At 40.1% G+C, this 25405-nt stretch overlaps 2 protein-coding genes across 2 annotated transcripts in view; both read right to left on the reverse strand.

Annotated features, from left to right (window-relative positions):
- Positions 1 to 3438: 3438 nt before the first annotated feature.
- On the reverse strand, positions 3439 to 4756 carry LOC119796199. The gene is made up of 2 exons (XM_038304633.1): positions 4562 to 4756; positions 3439 to 4477 (listed from the first exon to the last, which is right to left on the reverse strand). The coding sequence occupies exons 1-2, from the start codon at positions 4711 to 4713 to the stop codon at positions 3568 to 3570; spliced, it is 1062 nt and encodes a 353-aa protein (XP_038160561.1). The 5' UTR covers positions 4714 to 4756; the 3' UTR covers positions 3439 to 3567.
- A 3619-nt stretch (positions 4757 to 8375) lies between these two features.
- The window catches only part of slc18a2 (solute carrier family 18 member 2), a 63152-nt gene continuing 46122 nt past the window's right edge, over positions 8376 to 25405 (reverse strand). Inside the window, exons 10-15 of the mRNA XM_038304582.1 lie at positions 25145 to 25223; positions 17709 to 17760; positions 17537 to 17600; positions 17328 to 17447; positions 10272 to 10405; positions 8376 to 8586 (exon numbers count right to left, since the gene is read on the reverse strand). Coding sequence (XP_038160510.1) covers positions 8479 to 8586; positions 10272 to 10405; positions 17328 to 17447; positions 17537 to 17600; positions 17709 to 17760; positions 25145 to 25223 — 557 coding nt within the window. The 3' untranslated portion in view covers positions 8376 to 8478. The remainder of the gene's footprint in view (positions 8587 to 10271; positions 10406 to 17327; positions 17448 to 17536; positions 17601 to 17708; positions 17761 to 25144; positions 25224 to 25405) is intronic.

Below are 25405 nucleotides of genomic sequence, written 5' to 3' on the forward strand. Positions count from 1 at the left end.
GTAAAATTACGACAGTAAATTACTCTGTGAAAGGACCAAGCTCAGCAACAGGGTTGTTTGGAAAAACCCAGAGTATTTCCTCCTTTTTAGCAGAGATCTGAACAAGGAAGTTTTGGAGATGGAAGAACCTGTTGAGGTGGGAGGCAAGTATTCTGAAGATATCTCCATCTGTAGAGATGTTTTATGTTTGGATAAGCTTTGATATGGATTAGTTTTATTAAAGATACTATAGACTTACACTTCTGGAGGACATAGGGACCCCTTTTTCATCATTCTGCTTCATTCTATCTCTATTCTCCCACTGCAGAATCATTTAGTTTAATCTCTAACGTTCTGCTCTCTCTGCTTTTTCTCATAGTAGCTTCATCTGGTCTGTTCCTGTTTGGCTGTGACTCCATCCTGGAGAGAAATGTCAGCTGTGCTGCTGCCATCAACACCGTTGTTTACAGATGTTGGACATCAGCCTGTTTTTCAGTGTAGTCCTGTTTCTCTGACTGTAACTAACTGGGTGTGCTCTCTTCGTCCTCTGACATGGGAGCTGGCTCGGAGCTCGTCTGCCTGGCTGTGGGTTTCTTAGACGGGGGCCGCCTTTTACAGTTACGGCTTATTTCTGTATCTCTGCTTCTGTCTCCTTGAACCCCAGTCGGCCTCAGCAGATGGCCGCTCACACTGAGCCTGGCTCTGGTGGAGGTTTCTTCCTGTTAAAAGGGAGTTTTTCATCTCCACTGTTGCTACAAGCATGCTTAGGAAAGCATTAGAGTCAATGCAATCAGCTGGTTTTTCTTAGATAGAAAACTTTTAATCAAATTGACTGTATGATCTGGTGAACTATAAAGTGCCTTGAGATGATGTGTTGTGAATTGGCGCCATAGAAATAAAGTGAATTGAAATTAATTGAAAGACATCAGATTTTAATGATTTCAGAGCCAAATATGATTCATGTGGAGTATTTCCATGAATTAGATATGATTGCGGGTACAGGCCACCACCTGGAGTTTAAAACATAACGTCAAACTTTTACATGTTTGGGATTTTAAAATGTAGAGCTTCAGCTTCATGTTTGGGAAACTGCTTTTTTTTTAAATCATTCTACTGATTAGATGAAATAGAACTTTATTGATCTCACAATGGAGAAATTCATTTGTGACATCGACTCTCGTAAACAACAGAAGGTGCACAAAAGAGGAAAGGTGCTTGAAGTATAAATATTGCATCCAGATATATAGAGAGGATGGTAAAAAAAACAAAAATAAAGGAGAGATTTCGAGAGATTTCTTGTATTTCCAGTTTGACCAGCATAATTCTTGTGTGTCCTTCGTGTAATAATGACGACTGAAGGCTATTTTCATTCAGCACTGCTGAAGCCCTTTTCCTACCTTGGATAGTGTTCTTACCGGACAGGAGGTAGGAGCTTTAATTTGACGTATTTGGAGAGTCAGCCTCAGAGTTAATTAGATGTTATATTAGTGAGCCGACTGATCTCACCTGTTGTGAAACCAAAAACTCTCAATATGTAAGAAAGTGGCAGAACCTTTGGGTCGGGGAGGCCATTCTTTCTGAAAAGAAGCCCTGCTGTTCCAACAAAGCTGCACTTTTGGCAGAGGTGCATCTTTAAAAACCAGACAGAGACCAACATAAGCTGAGCCATGGCGGCAAACCAGTTCAGGGTCAATCTACACTGATCAAAATGTATAGTGAAGGATGCTCTTTTTACGGGTGGAGCATCTGAGAACTTCTGGAGATAGTACCTGTCCTTGTTGTAGTTGAAGTCCGAGGTGCAAAGGAACGAAGAGGAACGGAGACGGTACGGTGCCCTGGGGCCCCGGTAATGCAGACTGCCACCCCTGACTGCCGCACGTACTGAGGGTGGTTGATGTCCACTCCAGCGTCCTCCAGCTTCCCCCTCATTAGCTCTGGTCTGATTGTGTTGAAAGCGCTGAAAAAGTCACAGAACATGACTCTCACTGCGCTCCCGCTGGTCTCCAGGTGGGTGAGCGCCTGCTTCAACAGGTAAATGATGGCATCCTCCACTCCGATGTCAAATAAGGAAGCTGCAGCAAACCGAAGCGGGTCCAGGGTGGGGTTCACTACGGTGTGCAGGTGGACTAGGATGAGGCCCTCCATGGTCCTCATCAGGTGGGGGGTCAGGGTGACTGGGCCAGTTCCTTAGCGTGCAGCATTTTGGGAACCTGTACCACACAGGAGGTCTCCCAGAGAGTTGGGACCACCCCCAGGCTGAGGCTCAGGTTGTAGATGTAGCTGAGGACCTCGCAGAAGGTCCACAGTGCCTCAGCAGCCTTGGGGGGATGCCGTTCGGTCCAGAGGCTTTTCTGTTTCAGTTTCTTCAGCTGGTCTCTCACCTGCGTTGTAGTGACTGTGAGGGGGGAGGGAGACATGACAGAGGGTGTGAGTGGGTCGGGGGTTGGTGAGAGTGGCGGTGAGGAAGAGGGTAGATCTCTGGTGGCCTTGGTGTTAGAGACAGTTGAGGAGAGGGCGGGGGCTGGTGTGAGAGGGGTAAAACCGTGCAACCATGGTTACCCCCAGAGCAGTTCCATAAAGGATCCGAGGATTCATTTAGAAATTAACTATGGACTCCTGCGCCATATTTTAATGTGGGCTGTTTGTCCTGTTCCTGGAGGAATGTAGACCACGTCTGAGTTTGAGATGGTTTCCTTTTCAGGATCTCATAATAATTCCACATGATTTCTGCACCTTTTCATAGAACAAAAAAGCAAATTTTCTCTGTGGTTCAAGAAAAAGAAAAAACTTTCCTGTTTTTGTGGATAAGAAAACCGAGGTATTGTGTGAGCATCTGCAAAGTAATTGAAGGCCAGCCTTTAGACGGACAGGCTGATTACAGAGTGCCGGCTCCCACATCTCCCTGTCACGGCAGCTCATTGTGCTGTCTTCCAGCAAGCATTTCAGGCAATCAACGCAAGGATTTCCTGGAGCATACTGAAAAGCTTCCATGTTACTTGACTCATTCTGAGCTGCTGGAATATGAAATTACATGTAAAACAACACATTTCTAAATGTTCAAAGCATTTTAAATGCAGCAAAAGTTAATGGTGCTGAAAATCCAACTGTCACCACATTTGATCTCAGGTGTCTTCATTTCTATTCAGACTTCAGTTAGCGTAGGATTGTATATCCCACAAATAAGAGGGGAGCAAACACCCCCCCGCCAATGACAGTAAGAGCCACAAAGGTTTACAAACAGAATGCACAAAAAGGAAAGAGGAATGAATCAGCCCTCTGTAACAACAAAAATCAGCATATAACTTAAACTCCTGCAGAAGGGCAAGATGTAATTCTATTTTTTTTAAATAATATTTTATTTTTCAATTTTCAGTAGAAATAGACAAAAACAACAGCAATCAACAACAATCAGGTTCAGACATAAAAAAATAATAATAAAATAAATAAATAAATAAATAAAAAAAAATAATAATAATAAACGGTTACAACAGACAAATGAATGGAAGAATAACAAACCTGCCAGTCACAAATAAGCCGAATATACACATTGTCTCAACCAAGTCCCAGGTAAATAGTCTGGTGAGGCTCTCACCTTGTTCTGGTCATATCCAGATGGTTCAGAAATGGATCCCAAATAGCTGAGAACTTTTCAAGTGAATTAGCTCTCGTAAACCGAAGTTTCTCCATTTGTATGACAGAGGTCATATCAGTCAGCCATCTCTGAAAGGAGGGAGGAGAGGTTGATTTCCAGTCCATCAGGATGAGCCTTTTAGCAACAATAGTCCCCAGCATCAGGGATTGTCGCATTGCTGTGGGTATATTTGCTGTGGACTGTGAGCATCCAAGGAGGGCGAGTTCTGCATCTGGTTGCAAGGTTGTTTTATAAGCCCTGGAGAACCAGCCAAATAGCTTGTCCCAGAATCCTGCCAGTTGTGTGCAAAACCAAAAAGCATGAGACAGTGTACCCTCAGCCACTTTACATCTGTCACACATTGGTGAAACCAAGGGGTAAATCTTATGCAACTTAAGTTTAGAATAATGAAGGCGATGAACAACCTTAAACTGAATTAGCTGATGCCTGCTGTTGATGGAGCAGGATGATATCATGGCCAAACTCTTATCCCACACAGCCTTTGACAGCCAAATACCCAACTCCTCCTCCCAAGCCTTTTTTATTTTATCTGTGCAAACTTCAATACAGCCATCAAACAGACGTACAAAAGTAGAGATAAGATGCTTGGAGTCAGAAGGGCTATTCATAACGTCAAAAAATGCATGCTTTTTGGGGAGAGTTTGGAAGTTGGTGATTTTGGAACGAACGTAGTCTCTAATTTGCAGATAACGGAAATATTGTGAGTGGGGCAAATTGTATTTCACTCTTAGTTCATCAAAGGATGCAAAGCGTCCATTTATATAAAGATGCCTTACAGAGGTGAGACCCTTCTCCTTCCACATTTGAAAGGTTTTATCTATTGTCGGAGGTATAAAGGAGTGATTTCCACAGATTGGCGTTTGTGCACATATTGCTGGCAGGCTCAGAACTCCTCTCACCTGATTCAGGATTCTAACAGAATTTTTAATGACAAAAGTTTGACTTTTTATTATACCGGATGACTCTATCTTCGAGAACAGCAAAGCAGGCAGGGAAGACTGAACTACGGTTGCGGCTTCCATTCTCAACCATGAGGGGGACTCAGGAGCCAAACTGTCTGGATACCCCTGCCGCCAAAACATCAGAGTCCTGACGTTGGCAGCCCAGTAATAATGTTTGAATATTGGTAAAACGTTCTGCTTAAATGCAATTAAATGGGATTCTTTATAAATAAGCTTGATTTTATATAAAAAAAAAAGATCTTTACAACCCGCGATCAGGGCGTGCTTTGGTTTCGCACATGACTTATGTATGGAGGCCCAAGTCCTCGACATGGGCAACCCGGGTTCGAATCCAGCCAGTGGTCCTTTGCCGCATGTCTCTCTCCCTCTCTCATACCCCTTTTCCTGCCAGCCTACTGTCCATAAAAATGACCCTCTAGTGCCGTAAAAACTCAAAAAAAAAAAAAAAGAACTCCCTGCCACCTTGACGTGGTGGATTTGTTTGCGTGCCTGAATGATCCTAGGAGCTATGTTTTTCGGTGTGTTATGCCCCCGGTAGGGTCTCACATGGCAAAAAGGTCCTTGGTGACAGGTCAGACTAAGAGCAGGTCAGAAGACCCTTTTGGAGATAGTCAAAGCAAGGACCGTAACGTCGCCCCGGTATGGCGCAGCCGGGCCCCCATCCTTTGCACACACAGTTTCTGGCTATCGGGAAGTGAGACGACCCCCCTAGGGGGGAAGGAGCCTGAGCTTGTTCGGTAGGTTAAGAGGAACCGGCTGGATGTAGTCGGGCTCACCTCAACGCTTTGGTTGGGTCCCATCTCCTGAAGAGAGGCTTGGTGCCCCACTTCTCTGGTGTTGCCCGTGGTGAGAGGTCGCGGTCTGGGGAGGCTTGCTCATTGCCCCTGATCTCAGTCGTCACATGCTGGATTTCCCAACCGTGAATGACAGGGTTGTGCCCCTACGATTTTTGGTTGGGGACCAGTCTCTCACCATTGTCTCGTCCTATGGGCCCAGTTATGCTGCTATAGGCTTAGACTGCTGGAGGACACAGGGACCCCTCTTCATTATTCTGCCTCAGTCTATCTCTATTCTCCCATTCCAAGTTAGATAGAAACTTTTGACAACTGACTGGATTGTCTCTGTAAAATGCTCTAAGATGACATGTGTTGTAAATTGGCACTGTATAAATAAACTGAACTGAATTTTAATGGAGATACTTTGCCCTCAGTTTAAGTTTAGAAATAGTTTAGATAGGCACATCATTTTACTGACCATCTCAATTCAAGTGAAAATCCACTTGTTTCACAAAAATCTGCACCACTCGGAGTTCTGGAAGCTGTCTCAGCTGCAAACTTTGGATAACCTCTCTCCCGGATTCTTTCCCCTCCTCTGGGATCGGACTGAACTTTAAATCAGGTCAGTGACTTTTGCTCCAAGTCGTGATCAGCCTGACATTCCAGTCACGGACCTCTGTTTTCCATCTCTGCAGAGAATCAGGTTATCCGCCTCTGCTGATGCCCAGCCACTCGCACTTCACCCTGAAAATAAAACCTGTTGAAAACCCTCCTTAGTAAATCTGAGTTCTCTTTCTCTGGCTCAGAGCTCCTCTGCTTAGGTAGTTCTTCCTTTTAAAAGGGAGTTTTTCCTCTCTGCTGTCACTGTCTGTGTTTGGTGATATGGATTGCTGCAAGAAAGGTCCCATGCTTATCTAGGAGATGTGGATCCTGCCATTAGCTGCATTTCCATTCAAATCAAACTGCGTACATTTTTATCACAAAATAAATTTTGCCAAATGGAAATCCAACGGAAATCTATTTTTATGATAAGAGCGCTGCAATAAGAACTAGAACCTTGGATGAAATATGGAAATATCTCATCTGTTTACATCCACCGCTGCAATATTGTTTCAAGTAAGATTTTAATTGTATTCATTTAATGGAAATACAGCAATTGTTAAAATTAGCATTTTCAAAATTAGCAGAACATCCATGTTCTTTTGTGCACATTTGTAATGGAAACTGAACCAGTGACTGGATGCTATTATCCAGGATTTATTAGACTGAATCAATCTGTCTGGAGGATCTGATTGAATTATCTCTGTAAAGAGCCTCCAGATCACATGTTTTGAATTAACGATCATAACTTTACTGTAATATTATTCAATGAACAAACATTCTTTCAAACTGTTAATTTACAAAACCTTTATTTATGAAAAAAATGATTAATAGTTTCCGCAAAAATATTATTAAAATCCTATGTCATCATGCTGAACCAGTACAGTGTACAGTCTCATCTAATAATCAGAATTATCATTACACCCCTTTGTGATATGTTTCTCTGAAATCAGGACAGCAGATTATTTTCCTCTCTGACATGTTGGCAAAATTTAAAACAAAAAAAAGGATACATAGAAGTTGTTTTAATAAACAGAACGAAACCATCTTTAAAAATTGAATAGGTTTTCATCAGATTTCTATGTGTTGGGTTTGTTCTTTTGTACCTCCTGGATTATTAAAATAAATGTATACTCTCTTTTTTTGTGGATGTGTGGAGTTGTTTTTGCAGACAGTGTAAGGCCAACTTTTGTTCAATATTCTACATTACGGGGATTTACAAGTACTTATGGGGACCCCTCAACTAGCCTCGTGAGACCATCCTGATCTCGCGAGCTTTCAAGGTTTCACTCGCAGATCAGTCTGGCTACTTTCCGATAAAGAAAATTTGGAGCCGTTCACCAAAAGAACGTCCAATCAGTGTTGGCTTTGAGGCAGGTTGAGGTGTGACGCAACGAGAAGCGCGACATTTCAGTCTAAAGAACATGGCGGCTTCAGCCGATGAAACTGGCGTTAGCGGAATTACAGAGTATTTCTTCACTGAAAGAAGAGCAAAACACTGCTCTGGAGGCTTTTCTCAGAGGAAAAGATGTTTTTGCTCTTCTCCCGACTGGTTTCGGCAAGAGTAGCCTGGCTGTTAGTACGTCATATGCTTCGTTGATCTGATTGGTTTATTTGGCCCGTCTATCACCAACATAGGCCAATCAGATAACCAGTATTTTCGGCCCTTCCCAAAATTACTTCAACGGAAGGTTTCCAGATGGATATGCGGAGCAAATCCATCTGGCGGAGCCAGGGTACCCCTCAACTGCTCCATGAAAAAAACTTTTCTTGGGTTTGGTTTAAGTAAAAGGTGTGAATTTAGTTTAGGTCATAGTAAAGTATAGTAATGTTAGGGTAAAGGTTTATCTTAGGTCATATTGTTTTACTATAAAACATGGTAAAATAACATGTGTATCAGTGGGTTGGGTGAGGGTCAGTCATATTCAATGAAAACAAAAACATGTATTTAAACTGAAGAAATCCAATATTCGTGTCTTACATATCTTTATACTCCTGCTGGCCCCTTGCAGTTTCTCAACAACAGCTAAACCTGCATGGGATTCAGATACATTAAAACATTGGTCTTACCCTTACTGACATACCATACACTATCAGTTATTACAACAGCCTGAACATCAAATTCTGCTAATATTTTCCATACAGTAATGTTGACACATATAAAACTTAAAACATTCATTTAAACAGATTTTGGATTGAAAACAAGCCGACAAAGAAACCCTTCTTTGTTGCCCTCGCCGTTGATCAGTGTTGATCATAACATTTTCTCACTCAATAAGGCTTCTGGCTAAAACCACTTCTTTTTACTAAATGCACATTTGGAGCAACTTTGTTTTCCTCCATTACAACTGTGAAGAGGACACTGAACAGCGACGACCAAATGCAGGACACTGACATGGGAATATCTTGGATGTGTTTTTTCATTATGTTTTGTTTCCCTGTTTCCTTTTTTTTTTGTACAACAAAATATATATTTTCTGAGGGCTTAAACTACATGGCTGTTGTCTGGTTAATCATAATCGTCATTCTCTGGATCCATGTCGTCACCCTGGTAATACGTCCCCTGTGTGGAGTAAGACCTCGTCTTCATTGAGCAGTTTGTGTCCATCAAGATCGCCTGAAAAGACAGAGCAAAACTATGCTTAAAATAATAATAATAACTGCAACTTTCACTGACATATACTCGTTCGTTGGGTTGGCGTGCTTTCTTCGTGTGCCGTAGCGAGCCCATAGAAGAGATGTACATGTTTATAGTTGATGTGGATGTGGTTGTGGTGAACCTTCTACACCATTGGATGTCAGTTCAGGCAAATTTTATAAGTTAACATTTTGGATGAGGCTGGCGGTGTAAGGTTGCGCCAAGTTAGAAAAATTAAAGTAAGTTTGGAGTCGTTTGACCTAGCAGCATGGCTGCGTGTGCGGTCCATGCTTTGGGGTGGAGACGGCATTATTACATCACTTTTGATGCCCTGTTCAATGCGGTGAGTATAAACCAACATACAAAAGTAAAAAATAAAAAAGTAAAAGAAAAAAACAAAGGATATTTAAATTCAGTCATTTTCTTTGTCTTGGTTTAATTACATAAAAATTGTCTGCCATCTCGCTGAATTAATTCATCCTGCTCTGTAGACATTTTTTCTTGATTAATATTTTTCTTGTATTGTTATTTCTAATGGTCATAATGTGTTTACATGCACACAGAATATCTCTCCACCCTCTGGCATTGTACCAATGCCTGTGCAGATATTGTTGTGCGTGAGTTTGCATCAGACTTTTAGGTTTGAGTTTTCGTCAATGAGACGAGACTAAATAAAAATTAGCGGATAAAGAGCCAGAAGAAAAGGTACATAGATCTTTAAATGTTTCTATCCCATTGTTCTCATTTATATCTATTTAAATATGATGCTTTTTTAACAACTTTTGTGAGACACTTTTTTATAAAGTATGCCATTAATTCATAAAAAAAGTTTATTTGAATTCTTGGATCAACTGCATGGCAGAATTCTATACCCAGCTATTGTAGTATCTAGGATAGAGCTGTCAGTCTGGTAAATGATCTGGTTGTTATTCTAAATTGTATAGGTTGACTTTTTTTTGCAACATAACATTGATTAAAACTATACTAGAACCTTTTTAAGTGTTATTCGACTAAACCTATCACATATCGTAATGACTGTGACTAAGACTAACAATAGTTTTCATCCTGAAGTCTAAGACTAAATCTAAGACAGCTTTCAAAAACAACAATGATTGCCAACCTGTCGTCCCCGGCTGATAGTTTCAATATTTTTTTTTTTTATTGAAAGAGTGGCCTTATTATTTTTTCATGTAGGGAGACAGAAAATAGGATAAGTTTTCTGTCCTATTTTCTGTTCTGTTAAGGACCTCAATAAATGGGTGTTTTATTTTATTATTTAGTAATATGTAATTTATTGTATCCTTCCTCTTCCTGAACACACACAGTAACGCTGTCCACTCATCCCCACACTGGGCCATGTCTCCTAATATCAAAATAGCTAAATCTGTGTGATGGCAGGGTTATGCTCTGACGTTGGGTTTAGTTTCACATGAAGTAAAATTCTATTTAAATGTAAACTTTCAAGATAAAATACAAACATTAGGGTGCTTCAAAGATGTATAAAAGACAGATCCGAATGCATATTACATAGATTTCTGATACAAACCAACTCAATCAAAAGGAGATTTCAAAAGACATATAGTTATTTTTTTATCAAACAGATGAAAAGGAATACTTTGCTTTGAGCTCTGTTTGGGTTTAATTAGATGAATTTTAAAACGTACAATTTTCTCCTCCTGTCCAGGTGGACTTCTTAGAAAGAAACAGAGAGGAGCGAAGAAAATGTCCACTACTCCGATGATGGTCATCAGCCAAGGAAAGCCAATGCTCTCAGCTATGGAACCACCAATGGATGGACCTGAAACAGGGAAAGACAGACAAACAGAGCAGCATTGTTTGTATGGCTGATAGGAAACATAATAAATTAACATTAGACAGTCAGCTGATATTTGCTGATCTGCTCCTGAACTCTACTCAGCCAGAAAGGAATTTGATAACATCTTCACTGAATAAAACGGAAAAGATAAAAGGAGCAGTCTGTACATCCCTTCAAAGTCCAGGACAAAAAGTAATTTCAAACTAAACCTAATTTTGACAAAGTTTCATCAAATCAACATCAAACACTAGAATAAAATCATACATCTAAGCTTTCATCCTGCTGTCTCAGTATTTTTTCCCAAAACCTTCATTGACACAGCTCTGCCTGTCATAACATAACGTTTGTCAGGTGTTTTCACCACGGCCCTAAAACAAGATTGTGCTGCAGAACTACAGGCCCATCTCAAAGCTCCAATTTATGAGTACAAATTTTGAATAAGTTCTGATTCAAATGTTAAACACCTTGTTAGCCCAGCAAATGTAAGAACCCTAGCTGTAATAATCCAAAAAAGTAATAAAAATATGAAGCTTTTAATGTGATAAATGTGATACATCAGGGACATTTCCTTAGACTTACAAGCAAGCTCTGGTTACAAGAAACCCTCTCTCCCACCGACTCAGGTGGAAAACTATCAGCCGGTCTCTACTACCATTTCTGTCTAAGGCCATTGAAAGGGTAGTCTTTAAGCAGGTCACAGAATACCTCTTACAATACAATCTCCTTGATACAAACCAATCTAGGTTTATAAAAGACCACTCCACTAAAACGGCTCTTTTGTCTGTGATGTCTGTGACAAAAGCCTTAAAAGTGGACAAGAGCAACAGGGAAGTCCTCAGCTTGACCTATCAATCGCATTCGACACAGCCAACCGTGACATCCTTCTGTCTATACTCTTAAGCATGGACATTACAGGGAGAGCACTCTTCTGGTTTGAATCGTACCTCACTGGTCGATTATTCAAAGTATCCTGGCTTAGTCACCCTTCTGCAGTGCACCATCTCGTCACAGGGGTTCCTCAAGGTTCAGTACTGGCACCTCTTCTCTTTGCTATATACACCACTGGGCCAGATCATTCAGTCACATGGTTTTTCATACCACTGTTATGCTGATGACACCCAGCTTTGTCATTTCGATCTGATGACCACACGGTCTCAACCAGCATCTCAGACAGTCTCTCTGACATATCTAAATAGATAAAAGCCCATCACATCCAACCTTTCCCAGCCAAAGCAACCATACACAACAATACTCACATCTAGACTGGATCACTGTTTCTGACTCCATCAAAGGCAGCAAGAAACTTGGGTGTCATGACTGATGACCAGCTGACCTTTAAAGATCATGTTATCTTTGTTTCTTGATCTTGTCACTTCACATAAGATCGATTCGGTCATATCTAACTCAACATGCTACCCAGCTCCTGGTGCAGTCAATGGTTATCTCTCACCTGACTATTGTAACGCACTCCTGACTGGTCTCCCAGCCTGTATGGTAAAACCATTACAAATGATCCAAAATGCAGCAGCGTATCTGGTCTTCAATCAGCCCTGTCACCCCTCTTTTCATATCAGCGTCACTGGTTACTGTGGGCTGCTAGCATCAAATTCAAGTCCCTGATGCTAGCCTACGAAGTAACTAGGGGTACGGCTCCCATCTACCTGAACCCTCCTCCAAAGTCTTATGTCACAACTCGGTCACTCCGGTCATCAGTGGATTGTGGACAATAGTTTTGGATTTGGAAAACAGTCTGTATTTTAAGACAATCCAGACTGTGCTCATGTCTTGATCCAAGATGGTGGAATGACCTACCAAGCGCTACAAGAACACCAGCGTCCCTCTCTATCTTCAGTTAACCCTTAGCCATACCTCTGTACCCCTCTACTACTCTTTCTGTACTTCTGTCTCTCTCTCTTTGCTGTCACCACTAATTCTGACTTTTTCCTCTAGAGAACTTTTTGTCAGATTGATGATAACTGGAACATTGTGTCTACTTCATAAGTCATTTTAGATAAAAGCATCTAATAATGCATAAACATAATCATACATTTTTCACAGATCTCAAAGAAAGCAAGGTGCCTACAGAAACAAAAAAAAGATCCAACATTCCTGGGTAATGAAGTATTGCTGAGGCAGCAAACGTCATGGTGATGAGAAGACTAGAGGACCTTGACCAATACAACCAGTGAAGGTAAGAGTCACCATAATTATTACACCTAATGCACCTGCATCTACAAACAGCAACAACTCTGATCTGCTTCAAAGAATTTAACAACTACAACGAATGGAGCTGCAAACATACAGAGCAAAACAAACAGGATCAAGGACACATCGACCCCAACAATAACATATAAAATGTGACTATTATAGACAAGATCCGTTTACAAATGTCATCAAGTCGGCAGGTAAAATATCAGTTAAACTATGAGTCATACACAATCAAAAACTTTAATTCTATCAAGGATTATTTGCCATATTTTACGTCGCCTTTAAGCATAATTGCTTTTTAAGAATCCTGATTACAAAGATATTGTTTTTCAATTCAGATGATTAGAATTAACTTATGTAAACATTAAAAAAACATAAGGTGGGTGGAGTATCATTACATAATCATAAATCAATAGATTTTAGGACTTTGGAAAGTATGTCATAAACAGTAGATGATATAATGGAATATCTGATGTTAAAAATTTATACAACAAAAAAAATATTATTCTAAGTTGTGTTTATCAGTCACTAGGTTAAAGACTAGACATTTTTAATGAACAGATGGAAAAAGTTTTTTTTCAAATCATTGTAAACAATATATTTATTTACGATAAATATCCCCATAATACATTATGGACAATCTGTGACTTGGACAGACCTCCAATAATGAAACACCAATAGGATTCAGAACTGGGGGGCCGTTCCTCCCAATCATGCTCCTCCAGGTGTCACTTTCGTTTCCTACATGGTGTTAAAGTCCCCCAGCTGAGCTATAGAATCCCCTGGAGGAGCATATACAATGTGTGGAGGAGAGTCTGACTATTTATAGGATGTCCATCGGTGCACTTACCACCAGGACACCCTTGGTCAGAGGTCAACGGTCGACTTTTTAGTCGTATCTTCTGACCATCTGCCAGATGTCTTGGACACTCGGATGAAGAGAGGGGTAAATCTGTCCACTGGTCACCACCTGCTGGTGAGTTGGACGCATTGGAAGAGGAGGAAGCCAGACAGACTGGGCGGGCTAAAGAAAATAGTGTGAGTTTGACAAAATCTGGTGGACCCTTTGGTGAGGGACAAGTTCAGCTGCTCCACCTCTGGGACACCTTCTCTCAGATTTCAGGGGGATGCCGGAGACATGGAGTCTGAGTGAACCATGTTCTCTGCCTCTATTGTCGATGTGGCAGCCCGTATCTGTGACCGGAAGGTCTGTAGTGCCTGTTGGTGGCAATCTCCAAACTTGGTGGTTGACACCAGCAGTAAGCTGTCTAGGTGAAGAGGGAGTCATATCAAGCCTGGTTGGCTTATAGCAGTGGTTCCCAAAGATTTTCTTCTGGGCCCCCCTTTGGATTACAATAAAATGTCCACCCCCCCTACCCACCCCCCCCCTACCCACCCCCCCCCCCCCCCCCAGAAAAAAAAGAAAATCAACTGGGCACACACATCGTTCAACCAGATATAATAAATCTATACACATATTTTGTTTTCAAACTCCACTGAAGTTTATTTCACACTTCAGGTTGCAACAAAACAAACTACACCATCTTTACAGTGGAACACTTTTGTGTAACTGTATTTTTTTCATAGTTCTATAATGTAGATTAGAAGAGGATTCCTTGTTGTCTGTGTTATTTTAAACATATTTCTTTTTTTATTATTTGTAACAATATTTAACTTTGCTATCATAAATACATTAAAAAAGCCTCTGTGCAAAATGGAGTGAAAACATTGAACAGCTCCCTGAGAGTTTTTTTCTTTGTACTTTAATCCTCCCATCTTTTCAGTGGCTGTAGTGAACCTGCTTTTTGCTGCAGATCTTCTCAAATCTGGGTTGCAGTGTCACAACTGTCCATTATGCTCAGTCAAGCAAGCAGAGTTTTTTTGTTGTTGTTTTTTTTCATTCATCCATACCGCTTCCCGCGCCCCCCCTGCAATGGCATTGCGCCCCCCCTAGGGGGCGCGCCCCACACTTTGGGAACCACTGGCTTATAGGATTGCTATGGCAGCAAGCAGGTATCCTAAGGGCCAAGCATGCTGCTGCCTATGCAGTTGCAGAGGCAAAATCTCTGGCCTGCAAGTTTGGAGAGGCCATGAAGACTATTGGTTGGCCTTAAAGGAATTCTAGAAAATCGTCTGGCGCCTCTGGAGGGGAAACTAACACTGTTTTCAGTGGGAGTGGGGAGCTGTTGAACATGTAAGAGGTAGGGTTCTGCATAAAAATTGCTATAAAAATTAATATTGATTTAAAAAAAACCTATTTATTATTTCAATAATATGAAATATTAAATTGTGTTTTCAATATCGATATACCATCCTACCCCTAGGAGCCGTTATAACAGCGCGCCGTTACTGTTCACAGCGAGGAAGAATTTGCGCATGGCTGAAAGGATTGTTGAAGCGCCTTCATCTCTAAAGTCCGAAGTTTGGGCACATTTTGGTTTTAAAGTCAATCAAAAGAGCCAAGAACTCGATAACACAAATGCATTATGTAAATATTTTAACGGTGTAGTCCGCTATACTGGAAACACCACCAACTTGCGCCCTCACCTACAGAGGCACCATGCTGACTAGGACATCTACATGAGGGTAGTTCTAGAGGCAGGAGAAAGCCAACAATCATTTCATGTGATGTATTTGATTAAATTATCACTGAGTTACTAATTTATAAAGACAAATATTTTTTTCTTACCCTGCTAAAATGTATAGTCAGATGTTTAGGTTTAAAAAATGCTTTTAATGTGTACTTCTATAATGTTAAATTTGTGGGGGTTAGACACATGGCAGATTGTTAACTTATGGTAAATTTAATTTCACAAATACATGTTATACTAAACCTGATTTTTCTTCTTCTTATTTACTTCTATAGGAACGGGCTGAAACTGAGCCTAATGATGTGCCAGTGAAGGACAACACTTGTGTGAATATCAACAAGCAAGACATTTGCATTCACTTGCAAAAAACTACCTGTGTATTCCAGCAACAAGTGTCTCTTCAGAACCTCTATTTTCTACTGCAGGAGATACAGTCACTGCACAGAGAAGTTCGCTTTACCCAGGACATGTTGACCGACTACTGTTTCTAAACAAACATATTATGGAATAGAAGTGCATTTGTAATAATTTTTTTATGTTTGAGGAAGAGTTCTTTGTCAATGTCAGATTGACATTCTGTTCTGTTTTTCCTCAGTACTGATGTTTCAGCCAGCAGTTAAGTTAGTGAGAGCCGGTGTTACTCCTGGTTTCAGTATGTTTAGTCAAAACCAATATAGATGCACTTTTTCTGTTATGTTTAAAACAGTGAAGATAAATTTTGGTTTCTGTAATATGTGAAATCCATTGAACCAAATTCACTTTATTGTTTTGTTTACTATATCAGTGTTGAATAAATTGAACATAAACATAATATTTGGCTGGTTTGTTGATTGAATGGACTTTGAGCATTAAAAGGAGAACGCCATTCTTTTTTTTTTTTTACATTTGGCCCTTGATTTTACGTTATTACATCATGTTCTACTCACTCATATGAGTTTTGTGTCATTTGGAGCTGTTCTGAAGATATTCCAATGTAAAAAAACAGCGTTCCCCTTTAATTTGAAAGTAATAAATTTCTATATTGGAGTCAAATCAAATCAAGGTGAGCCATATCGAGAATCGTATCGAATCGGCTCATCCCAGATGATACCCAGCCCTACTAAGAGGACACGGTGGAAGAATTCTTTGAGGATCTTTTCAATCCAGGTGACACACCTGCTATGATCGAAGAATAGACGGGGTGCTCAGGGCTGGATTCGTACATCACCCAGGTTGGAGTCACCGAGGTGGTAAAAAAATAAACTCCAGGGGGGGGGGGGGGGGTTTGATGACATACCAGGGTCTGGTACAGGGAAATTGGATCTAGTGTCTACTTTTTGCGGATCATATGGTTCTTTTGGCTCCCTCCTGCCAAGACCTACAGTATGCACAAGTATGATTCGCAGCAGAGTGTGAATTCCTATATTCAGAAAACACATACATAAAAACATTTCAAAGCTAAGCTGAATATTTATTATATTCAGCAGTAGTTTTTTTCTCATTTCAAAAAATGTAGTTATGAGTCTGAAATGAAAAAGTAATTGTACAAACGCTTTTTAATATATAAATTAAAACTTTTTGCAGGGATATCTTGAAATTTAAAAATCCATCCATCCATCCATCCATCCATCCATCATCCATCCATCCATCCATCCATCCATCCATCCATCCATCCATCCATCCATCCATCCATCCATCCATCCATCCATCCATCCATCCATCCATCCATCCATCCATCCATCCATCCATCCATCCATCCATCCATCCATCCATCCCTAATTGAATTCTGTTGCTTTTTTGTCTGACATCTTTTGAAAATTAATGCAAAATTTTATGTTACATAACATATTTAACATATTTTCAGCAATTTACAAATTGTGCAATTGCAATTTTATTATTTACTTAGTTAAAAGTAAAAAAAATGCATTTTATTTTCGAGATGAAAAGTCATCTTTATGAATAACTTTTATCCTATTTGCACTGATTTGTCTGCACAAATTAAGGGCAAATACACATAATTTAAATGATTGTTTACTGGTTTTGAATCTTATTTTGCAGAGTAGCTTAAATGGTCTGTAACCCTAAAATGTTTTAATTGTTAAAAGTTTGTATCTTTATTTGTTTACCTAAAGCAAATCCCATGCAGAACGCCACATCAGCAATGGCATACACACTGCCATACACAGACACATGCCTCAGGTCCACCAGGTAACCCATTATAGGCATCATGGAGGAATCCACCATACCTGCAGCACAGAGTGAAAAATCATTATTATTGATCATTTTTAATTGAAATTATTAAAATATGCAAAGTGAGGAGATGTGAGAAACTCACCAATAGCAAAACCCACACCAAAGTTAGGAAGAATTAGACCATAGATGTCTTTGGCAAAGGGAACCTTAAACAGACAGAAGGCAACAGTAGCCATGGTTCAATAAGTTTAGCTTCTGGGAAATTCTACTGAGTTCAGCTCTGGTTTCACGTCAGTTCCTCTTTATATACTTACACATATAACACTGAAGCCAACCACCACCATTCCAATGAGAGCACAAAGCCATCTGAAAAACAAAGAACTGTTACCTTCATGTAAACAAATTTATTACATATAACATGAAAATCTATTTTTTTATTGTTCATAATATTTATTTTAAACATATCCTCAATAAAAAACAAAATATGTGTTTGGTTATTTCAGCTTGAATCAATTTATATGCCATCCTGGTACAAAGGTAAACCCTCCTATCAGCTGCTGGATGTTTCAGTGGTGTCGGGCTGAAACTCATTAACTAGGGGTGTCCCAATACAGATTCTTCATTTCCACTTCGATTTGCCGATACCGATATTTACCCGATTCTATATTAGCACAAATTATACTGACTTATGACTTATTTTATACTGTAGTGACTAAAACTATTGTTAGTTTTAGTCACATTTTAGCCATTACCATATGTGATTGTTTTAGTCTGTTTTAAATAAAACTAAAACATTAAAAGGTTTTAGTCTAGTTTTACTCAGCTTTATGTCACACTTTATTAAACATTTACCACTTAAAATTTGAAATAACAACCAAATTCTTTACCAGACTGGCAGCTCTAGCCTAGATAGATGCTACAATAGCTGGGTATAGAATGTTGCCGTTAAGTTGATCATTGCTCATGGGCAAAAACTTTGAGTTATAGAATTCCAATCACCTTTTTTATGAATTATTGTCCTACTTTATAAAAAAGGAAGTGACACTGAGAACCTAGAGCAAACTTTTTGTCCACTTATGTCCATCATTTGCATCCAACTATTTAGATAGTGGTGGGACACGACTTAAACTTTTAATCAAGTTGATTACAGGGTCTCTAATTAATTAATTGAAATTAATCGCATTTAATCAGAAACCATGTATCAACAAAATTAACCCCCTTTTCAATTCAAACATGTTTTCCCTCAAATTTTGAATAAATAATTATATAAGAACAACAACACATATATATTTTATTTGTTATCATACTATTTAGGTTATTTAACCTTCAGATTGGTTGAAAGTTATAAAATGTTAGCATTTTTGTTAGAAAGTCCTGATATTTAATGCATTTTTACTGCTATAGACTGTTATACAGTTACACTTAAAGTTTGTTGATAAATACACGACAATTTAACTGAGATGATTGATGTTGATGTTATTTCTCAAAATTAACAAAAAATATAAGTGAACTAATCTAAGATGTTTAAAAAGCATCAGCTAGTTTATTAGCTGAAAGGCCTGTAATGACGTCACGTGGTTATGACACTTGTGATGCATGTGGCTATGATCAACAATAAACAACAATCATTCAACCCTTAATCAAACATATTTCAGTTAAACAACCCTGATTAAATTAGTGAAACTCAACTCAACTAAGCCAGATGTAAATCAGGAGGAAAAAAATGGCTGAAAATCATTATCAATAAAATGAAAGAATAGATTTATGTTTTAGAGTCAAAGTTTATCTCACAATGCAAATCCAAGAGGTAATTAATGCATAATTTGGTAAAATAATATTTTATATAATGATTTGATAAAACAGAAACCAACTTCACTAATATCACCAACATGGCAGCGCCTGTAGGCACTGGCTTAAAGGAATAGTACACCCAAAACATGATTAGCCTTCATTTTCTACTCACCCCCATGCTGAACAACACTCTGGAGTACTTTTTTGATATCTCAAATGCATCTGGAGATCTGGAGATCTGCCGGCTTCTGTAGAATCGTGAGCGCGCATGGGGGCGCTATTAGGAAATCCTATGCACTACTGTTTATGCTCTAAAAACATTCTAAATGACTTCGTTTCGAGTAAATTCTGGATGCTACCCACTCAGGACACTTGGATTACATTGGACGAGCAGTATGGAGGAATATTGACACGTTTTTTGTGGACTTTTATGGACCTTTCTGTCTCGGGCACCATAGACCTCCATTATTTGAATGTCAGCAGACAGCAAGAAGCCTCCCAGATCTCCAGATGCATTTGAGATATCAGAAAAGTACTCCAGAGTTTTGTTCAGCATGGGGGTGAGTAGAAAATGAAGGCTAATCATGTTTTGGGTGTACTATTCCTTTAATACAGCTCTCGACAACTCCTAAAAATAAGGCGCTACAAACTAAGCATAGATCCTGCATCTACAGGTGGCAGGGCCTTCTGGAGATCCGGTCAGAAAGGTTTTTTTTCTGGACTCTTAAATACAGCCACTCTTGGCCGATTAAAAAGCTGCACAGTGCTTTGGAAGGATGAGAACAGTGCAGCGGGCTCATGGATAGGGCCATGCCAGAGAGAGGGCCGGAGGAAGATGTGAAAGCCTTGGCTTTCTGGAAGACAGACAGCTCAACATAGAAGTTTATAGGTAACCCACACACACTGACCAATGCCTCTGTTTGACTCATCACTGGAACACAAACTGCGTCATCAGAACCCTCCAGACACAAGCAGAAACCATTCCCACCACCAACAGAGGGAAGATCAGAGAACAGGAACACTTTAGGACATCCCTGAAGAACTGTGGTTATTCCAGATGGGCTTTTATAAAAACCAACAAGAAGAGATCTGCTGAGAAGGAAGAGGAAAGAAGAAGGAACATCGTCATCCCCTATGTTGCTAGAGTCTCTGAAAAATCAGGAGGATTTTCAACCAGCACTGGATTCCTGTGCTCTTCAAACCTGGCAACACCCTGAGACAAAAACTGGCTCACTCCAAAGACAAGACATCCAATAACAAGACCAACAACGTGGTTTACTCCGTTCAGTGTAGTGAAGAGTGCACAGACATTTACATTGCAGAGACCGAGCAACCGCTACACAGGCACATGGCTCAACACAGGACGTCCAATTCCTCAGGACAGCACTCCCAGCCGCCCCCACCTGCCTCACACTTCCATGAGGGAGTTATCAACCCATCAGAACGACCATTAACCCCCTCCCATTGGGATCAGAATCACCTTTTGTCTCCCCTAATTCTTTGTTACACCTATAGTATATTAATCTCAGTGCTCCGCCCCACTAGTTAGATTTGAGGAAACCTCTTGGATGAGAGGAGAAAACTTCACGTCCAGTTGCTTAAACTGCCTAAACTATCTATTTAAGATAAAAAATGGTGACTATTTCTCATGACCTTATATTATTCACTAATAACCTTGTCTAAGAAGAGCCTGGCACTGTTTCTAGTCCAGTGATGAGATCCTCTCTCCAACAAACAAATGATAGAGATAGATGGTATCTTAAATAGGTTCCTCCCACCTTGTGAAATATGGAGGGACTAGTAGCTATTTTAATTTAAGCTCCTTCAGGATAGTGAGCATTTCATAGTGTAACAAAGGCCAAGTTTATCCTCAGCTAAAGCATGCTATTTCAAACTCTTGTATTATTTTGGTCCTCATCAGCATATGTTATACATACCAGCAATAGTTATTTGCTCAATAGTTAACCTTAGATTTCAAATCCAGGTAAATGTGTGTTGGTCTGGGAGTTTTGGTAAGATAAAAAGCTTCACAGTCTCTGATCCAGCCTGTAGTTTTAATCATTCCTTATCTTATGCAAAACCCTCAGAGAGAAAACTCTCCCTTTCAGAGGTGCTGAAGTACAAACATTACAAACAGTACTTAAAACAAAGAAAAAACAATAGCAGCTAGGTTAAAGAGGAATGCTAGCATTTTAAATCAGTGACAATGTTTGTTAAAACCTTAGCTCAATGACCCGCAATAGAAAGCTTGGTTACATTGGAGTGCTGAGGACATGCAAACAAAGACCAGATCTGTAGGTAAAACAAACATTTGTGTTCTTTTCCATAAGTGAGTTAGTCAATCAGAATACAATCTGTTATTGGTCTAAATGGTCTGAAGTTGATGATAAGGGCGGTATTTCCTACAATCTGGAAACTACAGCATGAATCAGTGCACTTAAGGTTCTCCTGTGTTGAAATTGCAGAGCTTCCTGTTAAAGTGTCCAGCTTAAGTATGGCTGCATGAGGTAGAAGGTTTTCACAAGGATTTCCACAAGTGAACAAAGAAAATATGTTTTAAATCCTCTTTTGTGCCTTGTTGAAAGGCCGGGAAAGGTGAGTGATTTTAATGCATAAATTAGTGAAAGATTAAAGAGTTCTGATTGCTACATCTAGATCATCTAAGAGGCAGAACCTAACCCTCCTAATGGCCTAAAATGAAAGCCTGATTGACTTTGCTGTAATAATTTATTTTCTTTTTTGTTTACAGAGGTAAAACAGCCATAAGTATTAAATAATTGGATAATTAATCATTTGAAATTATTTTGGTTGGTCTGTATTCATTTATGTCTGTAATCAGAAAAAAAAATCTGGCAAAGTCTGGCTAAGAATTTACAAGAGTAAAGTAATGTATAAAATCAAAGTGTGTGGGAATTTGTCACCTATGAGGGCAGACAAGACAAATCATGTTTTACAGTAAAAACAGACACATTTGCTCTGTTTGGATGAAGCCTAATAGGCCTGCTAGCCTCTTGGCAGACCTGCTGTGCTGCTATGGACGGCATCAAGTGTCATTATCTTGGTGCTGATGACTTGCTTAACTACTCATTCCATTCACCTGTCTAACTATGGCCGAGTTCTAATCACTGCTCATCTTTTCCAACTGCTCCTGCCTCTATTTAAGGTGCCTTTATTCAGTGTTCAGGGCCAGATTATTCTGGTTTTCTCTAGCCAGTGGTGAGAGTGTATTTAGAGTTCCTTAGTGTTTCTGATCTCCTGATCCTGACCTGTTCTGCCTCTCAACCACTGAGCCTGCCTGTTCCCATCTGCACAGTTTGCCTAAACTGTCTTCGGACTCCTGAACCTCTGAGCCTACCTGTTCCTGTTCTGATCTGTTTGCATGACCTGGCTCCGGATATCCTCTGGTTCTCCAATCTCTGGGGCTGCAGCATCTGGGACATTCTGGGCAGCACCTGCGGCATCTTGTTTGCAGCTCACCGGCTGGATCCTACCTCGTTCTCTGGCTATGGACTGAACTGTTAAACCAGGTTAGTGACTCACGCGTTCGTATCATTCTCCGTTCGTATCATTCTCCGTGGTCACTAACATATGTTTCCTTTTACAGAGTTTCCTGTGATAGCCGCTGCTGCTCCGCTCATCCGTTGTTTTAATAAACGCTTTTTGATTATCCCACTATCTATCTTGCCTCAGATAATGGGTCCTTCTGCTCCGAGTTCTTGACATCAGGAGTAGATTGTGGTCCTAACATTGAGTGGATTCTCTGTTTAATCAAATGCTACCATGTTAAGGCTTTTCTGGTTGTCTTGCCAAATGAAGGATGATGTCACAATGGGTTTTATTCTAGATAATATTTTATTTATGCAGTGATTTTACTTTGTTCAACCATTTGATCAACTTTTACTGTTTTAAATGGGAGACAAAAATGAATGTTAACTTGATTTAAGTCCTGACCCTTGTGAGCAAACATACAAATGATATACATGTACTGTATATCAGCGGTCCCCAACCACCGGGCCGCGGACCGGTACCGGTCCGTGGGTCATTTGGTACCGGGCCGCACAGAAAAAAAAAAAAAGTATTTTTTTATTTTGAAAAATATAATAAATTGCGGTATTCTCTTCCAGTTACATCAGTCGGTGCATCTGTGCCTGTTGACACAGGTTAATTCAGTTCAAGACTCATCCTATCTATGACGTCCTATCTTTGTGAAGCAGGATTTTCTGCTGTTACAGCGACCAAAACAAAGCTACGGAGCAGACTGGACATCAGGAGCACACTTCGTTTGTCATTGTCTCTGATTACGCCACGATGGGACCGGCCTATTGTTTTATTTTTATGTTCTTTGTATTTGATTTTATGCCAGTCGTATCGTTTTACCTTATCGTAGTTACCCCCCTGCCCGGCCGGTAAGCGCGGGGGTGGGGGGGTTTGATTGGGTAAACACGATCAAGTAACAAACGGTCCGCAAACGCCCCCCCCCGGTCCGTGAAAATATTGTCTGTCATGTAGCGGTCCGTGGTGCAAAAAAGGTTGGGGACCGCTGCTCTATATAATAGCCAGACATCTTTTGTTCTTCTATTTCCTCACATTTGTAATAGTTAAACTGGACAATTCCATGCTCATTGCTGGTTTGCCTCACAGCCATAAGAATAAATATTTAAATGGATGTACTTTTATTAAGCTAAGTTTGGACCAAGATTCTGCAAGCTGGGGTTTCTCTGCTACTAGAGGAGGGCTGCAGGCTAACTGGATGCTAAAATATGTTGAGTGTTTTTTATGAATTTTTGACAACCTCTGGGACATCAACAGTTATGGATTTCCTTATCCGATCATGAAATTGGATTGCTGAAATATGAATTTAATACAATTCAATTCAGTGTATTACTATAGCGCCAATTCACAACACATATCATTTTATCACCAGATCATACAGTCAAATTGAAAGTTTTCTATCTAAGGAAAACTAGTTGATTGCATCGACTCATTGACTCGAAGGCAATCCCTCTCACTAAGCATGCTTGTAGCGACAGTGGAGAGGAAAACTCCCTTGTGACAGGAAGAAACCTCCAGTGTAACCAGGCTCAGTGTGAGCGGCCATCTGATGAGGCTGACTGGGGTTCAAGGAGACAGAAGAAGAGATACAAAAGGCAACTGTAAAAGGCGGCCCCGTCCAGGAAACACCCAGCCAGGCAGACGAACTCTCAGCCAGCTCCCATGTCAGAGGATGAAGAGAGCACATCCAGCCAGTCACAGTCAGAGAAACAGAACTACACCGACAACTATCCACTGAAGCATGCCTTGTTCCTGTTTTGGCTCAGTGGAGGGAGCAAGTTTAAAGCTCAGCAGTTTCTCCTGGTACCTTGTCTTGTCTCTGCCTCTCAACTGCTGTGCCTGCCTGTTTTAATAAACGTTTAGTAACTTCCCACTGTCTGTCTTGCCTCAATACTCGGTCTTACATTTTGGGTTTACATGACAGAGCTAAATAGTTATTATTTTAGTTGAGTTTCACTGGCCTTAGTTACGAGTTTTATTTCAAATAAGCTGGAAGTCATTTATTTTGTTAATAATTTCTTGTACTTTGAATGGAAGTCTTGAATTTACTCCATATGGGTGCAGATCTAACTGTTTTACCATGATTTAAGCTCAAACACCCTCCGACCTGTTATCCTAATATGCAGCCACATGGGTGTGTTTTCACAGGTCAACGTTTGACCGGCCATAAGTTATATGAATAGAATCTATATAAGATGAATGCATTCAAATGCACAAAAGTTGCCAAAGAGCAACATTTTCTGAAGGAACCCTATATTTATATTGAAAATATGACACCACGTTATGTCAAAGCTTCAATAACAGCAACCACAGAAACTAATGAAACTCATTTAAAGGAGCGGAAGCAGAAATCACGTCCACAAAGGAAGACTGAAGGAAAATAGATAAGGGCAATTTCCCTCCCTACCTTCCCATCTTGTGTGCCAATGATCCAAAAATGTTGGTTCCAATAAGGTAGGATATGGAAGCTGGTAGGAAAGCGATGCCTGGGCCGCACACGGAGACAAAAAGGAAACAGAGGTGTGGGCAGAAATTCAAAGATAAGGAGATGTTTATCAGAGTCCCACACGGAGCTGCTGTATGCACTGAGCTGTCTGTAATGAAGTCTCCTCTCCATCTGCCACCATGTGACAACCTAATATCCTGTCCCCCTTTCATCCTTTCCTAT

Source organism: Cyprinodon tularosa, unplaced genomic scaffold, assembly GCF_016077235.1.
Source record: "Cyprinodon tularosa strain WSP-4 unplaced genomic scaffold, ASM1607723v1 ctg539, whole genome shotgun sequence".
NCBI lineage: Eukaryota > Metazoa > Chordata > Actinopteri > Cyprinodontiformes > Cyprinodontidae > Cyprinodon > Cyprinodon tularosa.

Excerpts from the sequence above, each read along its gene's own strand:
- LOC119796199 (XM_038304633.1), bottom strand. The coding sequence starts at position 4,713 with ATGTTTTGGCGGCAGGGGTATCCAGACAGTTTGGCTCCTGAGTCCCCC. Across the intron at positions 4,478-4,561 it reads ATAAAAAGTCAAACTTTTGT|AAATCACTCCTTTATACCTC; the intron begins CATTAAAAATTC and ends GCCAATCTGTGG.